General features: G+C 45.5%; 1 protein-coding gene across 11 annotated transcripts in view; it reads right to left on the bottom strand.

Moving 5' to 3' along the window:
• Positions 1-1144: 1144 nt before the first annotated feature.
• The window catches only part of KALRN (kalirin RhoGEF kinase), a 532514-nt gene continuing 525904 nt past the window's right edge, over positions 1145-7754 (bottom strand). For all 11 annotated transcript variants that reach the window (XM_087734558.1, XM_087734567.1, XM_087734559.1 and 8 more), the window contains one exon: positions 1145-6890. In XM_087734558.1, coding sequence (XP_087590684.1) covers positions 6345-6890 — 546 coding nt within the window. In that variant the 3' untranslated portion in view covers positions 1145-6344. The remainder of the gene's footprint in view (positions 6891-7754) is intronic.

Genomic DNA, 7754 nt, shown 5'->3' with positions numbered 1-7754 from the left:
GATCTCCTGGTTGTCCTGTAAATGCCGCATAATGGAACTGAGGATGATCTGCTCCTTGACCTTCCCCAGCACCGAGGTCAGGCTGACAGGCCTGTAGTTCCCCAGATCTTCCTTCCGGCCCTTCTTGTAGATGGATGTCACATTCGCTAACTCCAGTCATCTGGGACCTCCCTGGTTAGCCAGGACTGCTGATAGATGATGGAGAGTGTCCTTTGCTCTGGTCTCCTGTGAACATCTTTCTGAAAAAAGGTCCTGCAAGGTCCTGCACCTGGGTCAGGGCAATCCCTGGTATCAGTACAGGCTGGGGGATGAAGGGATTGAGAGCAGCCCTGAGGAGAAGGACTTGGGGGTACTGATAGATGAAAAGCTGGACATGAGCCAGCAATGTGCTCTCACAGCCCAGAAAGCCAACGTATCCTGGGCTGCGTCAAAAGCAGCGTGGCCAGCAGGTCGAGGGAGGTGATTCTGCCCCTCTACTCTGCTCCTGTGAGACCCCACCTGGAGTACTGCATCCAGCTCTGGGGTCCTCACCACAGGAAGGACATGGACCTGTTGGAGCGGGGCCAGAGGAGGGCCATGAAAATGATGAGAGGGATGGAACACCTCTGCTATGAGGAAAGGCTGGGGGAGCTGGGCTTGTTCAGCCTGGAGAAGAGAAGGCTGTGGGGAGACCTTATTGCAGCCTTTCAATACTTAAAGGGGGCCTACAAGAAAGATGGGGACAGACTTTTTAGCAGGGCCAATAGTAACAGGACAAGGGGTAATGGTTTTAAACTAAAGGAGGGTGGATTCAGACTAGATCTAAGGAAGAAATTTTTTATCATGAGGGTGGTGAAACACAGGAACAGGTTGCCCAGAGAGGTGGTAGATGCCCCATCCTTGGAAACATTCAAGGCCAGGCTGGATGGGGCTCTGAGCAACCTGATCTAGGTGCAGATGTCCCTACCCATTGCAGGGGGATGGACTAGATGGCCTTTAAAGGTCCCTTTCATCCCAAATCATTCTATGAAAAAGATGAGCTGAATAAAGCAATTGGCGAGCTCTGAGTCTTTAAGGCCTCAGAAAGATGGCCATCTGTGTGAAATAAGACTGACCAGGTCTTCTCTGAACAATTGTATTTAATCAAAAAAGCCCAGAAACTGAATCATTAGTATACTCTATTTATAGGAATGCAAGGACAGAAGATGTACAGTTTGAAGCTACATCTGTAGATGATCATATATACTGCAGTATAGTAATAACAACATGGGACAGCAAGTAATCACCTCACAACAGTACACATGAGTGATTAGACTTACAAAGGAAATATTTACAAACTTACCTTTACAAAACAACATTGTGTGCATACAAAATGAAATTCGCAATCAAACTGAAGATACATTTAAGGCAGACCAGCAATACACTGAAATAATTAAGGCTGTGGAATTACTTTGCACCTTGAAAATGCTGAGCTGTTAGCAATACTGTTTCTTTTTTCCTCCTTCAGTTGATTGTTGCAAAGATTGAAAAGCATCAATATATTCCAACTGTTTAGCTCTTATCTCAGTGAATAAGTCTGAGATTTAATTTTTTTTTTTTTTTGCTCTTTCTATTGCATTTGCCTTCCAAAAGTTATCAGCAAATTGACCTCAGTGGCAGAGCAACGCCGAACAGTTTGGTAGAAAGAGAAGTAAAAGCACCAGCATCAGAAGTTGGACATGAAGGTGAAATATGGCTTGAGTAGAGAAGATGTTGGTTTTTCACTAGCTTCATAATAAAGACTACAGTTACAGCGAATATTCAGCATCCTGACGCTATGGTAACACTCACCACTATACAGATCCCAGAACGAGAATTCATCACTTGATGGCAGTGTGCAGTCAGCCTAGTAAAATGGGATTTTGTTTTGTTTCCTTGGGAAAGCACCATTTTCTGATGGGGCATGAAAGAATGAGCTGGAAAATAAATCCAAGCCCTGTGTTAGAGGAGAATCTACCTCTGCAGTGAGAGGAACAGAAACAAAACCAGGTGGTTAGCCCCTGTTAATTATCTGTTAGACCTTTGCGTATACAGCCTAGCCTTTACATCTGTCTCTGAAGTTTATATTATCCCAGGTCGCTTGATGCAGTCCCCTCATTGCAAGGGTATTAAAATAGGGTTATATATAGTCAGGTCATAATGTGCGGTTCTGCATTTAGCCTTTATTCATGGTATTTGTAACAAAGGGCTAAGAGCATCGTCAGAAATGCTAATGAACCCCACTGAAGTCACAGAACTTGTAGAGGTCAGTTGAGGGCACAGTCTTTGTCTTAGCGTTAACTTAGTTTTAAAAGCTAGGTGTTTTTAAAGATAAATGTTACTGAAAAAAATTAATTTAAAATAAAAAGGCAGTAAGACTAAACAAGACTTGTTGGTACAAGTATGAAGAGAGAAATTTTATAAATTTTAAAGCCTGGATTGCTTTAAAATACTGAAGTGTAAACCCCCAGACTGGCTGTGTGTCATCGCTGTAGTAACATGTGTAGGGGTCTTGGCAGCTTGGTGGGGATCTCCCACAGGGCCCCAAGGGCTTCGGACAGCTGATGGGAGCTGGCAATGTTATGTGGGCAATCAGATTTCCTATTCGATAGCCAAGAGTGAAACGGCCTGGCCTGGCTGCTCCAAGTGAAGCAGGGAGAGAGAGAGAGGCGAGTTAGTTTCTCATTACCATGCGTGTTCATTAAATGTTGCCATCTTAAATAATGAGCAGGAGCTCTGTTTCACTGGCGCCCATGCTGCTGCCTTCCTGCAGGCCTGTCACCCAGCCCAGCGCCGGTGGACACCGTGAGCAAGCATGCTTTGACATCTGCAGGGTAGGAGCACCGTGAAGATGTCTGAAGGTGGCGGCTGTGCGGGTAGTGCCAGTCTGCACCGAGCTTGTGCTGCTCTGTTGCTAGCATTGCTGTTGATCATCCTAGCTGGTCTGAAGCTGCCGCGGAAGCTAGAGGGTGCAGCTACCATCGCGCCTTCACTCAGCCGTCTTGGGAATACCCTGAGTGGTAAAGCTGCAGGCAGAAATCTTCCCCTCGGAGTCAGCTGCTCTCTGGAGAGCTTTGTAAAGGCCTAACGGAGCTTTATGAGAAACTGTGTTTCCCCATCTTTGTTACAGGCAATATTTCACGCAAAAAAAAATTCAGTAGTTGGAGAATGCTGCAAAGGGGGTTGGCTGTGGTGCTTCTCACCCAGTGGGCTCACTCCAGGCCTACTGACTGGGCTCCTGTAATCTCTTTACAACAGAGTTACAGTTTACAACAGAGTTACAGGACCTGTTGGATCTGCAGAGAGGCCACAGGTTGGCTGAAAAAGACCTCGAGAGAGCAAGGTCAGAATACTTCCTCTGTATTTATCATACGGCAGCATTTCATGTCAACTTAATATTATTCAGGCAAAACAAATCTTTAAGATAAAATCCAAGAATGGTTGAGAATCACAAACGTATCTGGAAGTACTAACAGGTTCAAATTTTCCTGCATGTGCTGTAAGAAGAGCGGTGCCCAGGAAGAGGAGTTCTCTATCATGAATATGGAAAAAGCAGAACCATAAAGGAAAGCAAGCCATAATATTCAAAATCTTCAGAGTTCAGCTCCTCCAGCTCTCCCTTGATGAGGAATCTCTGTTTTGAATCTGAACACCAATACCTAAACATGTATCCTCTTTCAGCCTTTTTTTTTTTTTTCTGTTATTTGATAGCAATGAGAGGCTTAAATATTCCCTTAAACAATCCAGCTTTTCCCCCCTGTGCATCCAAAGTGTCTGCTGTTGCAGTTTGAGATGCAAATGCAGGAAGTAGGAAAATAAAATGATAAATAACTCCAGATTTCATGTGATACATGAGAATTTGTTTGTATTAATTGCAAGCAGAAAGACTGTGGCTTAAACTGTACCCACATGCCTAATAAAAGCTGTGGGTTTTATAAACCACACTTCCATAAACATTTTTTTAAGGGCAGCACAATGCCAGCACAAAGAGCCAGCTTTGACAAATAGGAAGAAGTACAAACAGTCCTGTAGTGAGGAAGTACCTGAGGCTGGTGCTAATTAAAGACGCCCCTTAATGACTGCTGTCTGAAGAAGTTTTGGTTGCTAAGAAATCGCATGCTTCGCACTCTTGCTCAGGATGAGCGTCTGGTCTTTGTCTAAGAGGTGCTGCTGGATTGCTTAGAAAATTAGCTGCTGCACTACAGAGAGGAACTGAGCTAGGTTCTAGCTGATCCTGGTTTAGCCTTCTGTGAACACTGTCTCTTTCAAGCCTTTCCACAACTTCCCCCTGTATTAGATCTCTCTCCATCAGCCACACAGCCTCGTACACCGCTTCTGACTCTGCTCCGGCACCTGGGCTCACCCATCTGGCTGTGGCTCCCCGACCTCAAGGTCTGTTCTTGTATTGCATGCACGTGGTGCTGAACGTTGGGGTTTTTTGCTGTGCCTCCTTTCTTCTCCCCTAGCAAAATACTGACCACTCCAGCGTACTGATAGAGCAAGCACAAAGAGAAGGGCCAGGTCTCCTACCTGCCTGAAACTGGGCTTGGAGGTGGATCAAAAAAAAGGGCTAGCAGAGCCCCGAGGATTTAACAGTACTTGCAGAGTTTCTCCACCACCTGCTGGCAGAGACAGCTTTTGCTCCTGCAGATATATTGCAGGTTCACAGTGCAGTTACTTGGATGGCAAATTACATTTGGCTCTTGCCCTTACAAGAGAGTCTATACTGAGTGCACATGGTCAGACCAAGCCCTTTTACTTAGGAAAACCTTTGGTAACAACTGACATTTCCCATTACAGGCACAGCAATGGCACTCAGCACCGAGACAAAGTCCTAGCATGCCAGGGGAAAAAAAAAAATCTTTGATCATCACCCTACAAGGCCGTAGAGTTTCATGGTGCAGCAGCAGGATGGGGAAGCACCAGCCGGGGAGGTGCTTCCCCTCCCAGTCCCACTGCTAGAGAGGGAGACTTGGCCAGCCTACGCACTGCTGATTTGTCACTGCAGGCTCCCTGCGTTGGTTATACTTAAGGCTGGCTCCGTCACTGTAACATCCGTGTGATGATGTTGCAACTTGGCTTGCAAGAGAGAAATGTTTTAATTGTGAATATTTTTTTATTTTATTACAAATTAGGCTTTGGACATAAAAATATCCTCACGAATGCTTTGGTGATGAGGTGCTAACGGCAGTTGAGAGATATTTACAAGTTTGGAAATGAAACAAATGACATACTTTAAACACTGAAAATGTTTTTCAAGCTGTAAGCACAAGGATGAACTCACCACTCCTACTGCACTCTGAAAGGATTAGATGGACTTTGGGCCAAGCAAGTCTGAAGCTAGAAATGGAACAGGATCTTTTATATATATATATATTTATATATATGGTACAATATATGTATACTGAAAACCTGTGATAGAAAAAATTGTCTTCATCGTCATCATCTAGTTTACAGATACTGCAAAAATTGGACACAGCCTTTTCTCAATGCACAGGTTTTGCAAAAGATTTCTGTACAGTGTGTATAAAATGCTTTTAAAAAACCCATCATAGTCCCATTGTGCTTAGTCAAAACCAGCTGTATGCTCCAATGAATTCATTGCCTTAATCGTAGCTCCGAAAGGTACTGCATGTTGACTTGACACAGCAGAAAGCCCAAGGATTAACGGGGGATTTTGGTCTGAGCACTACCACGCAACGAGAGTGTATCTAAGCCACGCCACCACGGAAGCTGCTCCAGCAGTGACTAGGGCCTGATCTTGCATGTTCTATGCAGGCAAAGTCCCCGCTGAAATCATGGCAGACCCGGGCATACGGGGCGTGCAAAATCTGTCTGTTAACCTGGAGCAGGCTTGCAATGATTTCAGCAAAAACTGACTTCAGTCCAGTTCTGCAGTACATGCTAAGGTCAGCCTAGTCTCACTCCCCCCGACTATCCTACTCCTAATCTCTCGTACATTTTGAAATCAGTTCAGCAAGATCAAGAGGATTTCTTATAAGGCTGCCTCACAAAGATTAAGGCAACTGCAATTTTGGCTCTCGTTTCCAGTTGGTGTTTGCTTCCCACAGTCCTTTTAGCGGTGGATGTGACAATACCGCGTGTCCCAAGAGAAGCCTGCCAAGGGGAGGGAGCGGGTACCTGCCACCGGTACCCCCTTTGCTTTGGTCCCGAGGAACCGGGCAGGTACTGCCACCTCCGCGATGATTTGTACCCTGCAGCTGGGGAAGCCACATGAAATGCAAACGCCGAATACGGGACTATGTACAGACAGATCTGCTTTGCACCTGCTCGCTCCCTGCGCCTTGCCTCAGGACCGGCAGTGTAGGACCGCAGGGGTGGAGGCATTACGTGCCTGCGTTCAGCCTGCTCATCAGGAAACTCTTGACGCTGGGGACCGGGTGCACGTCGTACTGGTGCCTGCGGCGCTCGATGAAGGAAGCCAAACGGGAGGTATCCAGAGGAATCTTGGAATAGCTGCCATTGTGTGGTTGCAGCCACGGATGCTGTAAGCAAGTGGCTGCCGTTGGCCTTCTCCTGAAGTCTTCCTGGAGGATAACATTGATGAAATCCCTGGCGGCATGACTCACATCGGAGAAGTACTCGGGCGGGAAGCTGAAATCTACTCTGCATACATTGATGCAAGTCTCCTCTTTGCTTTCATCCAGGAATGGAGACACACCACTTAACATGACGTAGGTGAGGACCCCAATGCTCCAGATATCCGTGCTCAGGGAGACAGGAAGGCCTTGGATAACTTCAGGAGCTGCGAACTCCGGGTTTCCGAGCAGGTGGTGGACGTGGTAATGACCTGTGATCTGAACCGCATCTTCCAAATCAATGATCTTGACACGAGGTACCGGGATTCTTAAATCAATGAGCAGATTTTCTGGCTGTTGAAAAAATAATAACAAAAGCTTAATTATATTATATTTTTGCAAATAAAATGTGTAGGTTTCATTTAAGCTTAATAGCCAATCAAAACTTGCATTTAATCAGATGTGCGAGGTACAGATCAGGAGAGTGAATGACAAGGAACCAGCTCAGCTGCTGTTCACGCTGCTGTAAATTCAGATTGATGCTGAAGTTGCAATGACAACATCCTCTTTTGCAGTAGGGCAACACACCGGGAGTTTGCACTTTGTCCCAAATACTCACTGTTTATTTTCCCAAACTAGTCTCTACAGATTAAGAGCATGGACAGATGTTTAAATTTTGAGACGACATGTGTATCTCTGAAGAGTTTATTTAGATTCCATTTGTTTACATGACAACTGGCTACATAAATGTGCGTTACTTGTAGGAGAAACGTTCTTCGTGAAGTAAATGTTCAATTTTGCTGCCGCTGCCCCGTATCCTGGGAGGCCCTCTGGTGCGTGCCGTTATTGTTGCTGTCAGTTGACATGGATGGAGCTGCCAGTGTTCCCTTATAAACACCAGCACACAGTCATGCCTTCCAAGCCAGAGTGCAATTATATTTCCTCCCAGTTGGTTTTCCCTCTGTTTTACCAACTCTTTCAGTATTTAAGATCTCTCTCTCCCTCAGTGGGAGATGCTGAGCACTGCCTATACACTCTGCTCTGGGGACTTAACATGGATTTTTCTTCCTTTGTTGGCTCCGAGATGATTTCTGAATTTACTTCTTGCACCCTCTCTAGACTCACTTTTCTGTCCTATAGCCCCTCATCCTCATGCATGTTTTACTGCTGCCTCAAGGCTAGATATATATATGAAGCAAAGTTCACTACACCGCTGTT

The sequence above is a fragment of the Nipponia nippon genome, unplaced genomic scaffold, assembly GCF_047370975.1.
Source record: "Nipponia nippon isolate SJK-2023a ecotype South Korea unplaced genomic scaffold, ASM4737097v1 scaffold_5, whole genome shotgun sequence".
NCBI classification, from domain to species: domain Eukaryota; kingdom Metazoa; phylum Chordata; class Aves; order Pelecaniformes; family Threskiornithidae; genus Nipponia; species Nipponia nippon.
This window is presented reverse-complemented; position numbering and strand designations above follow the sequence as displayed.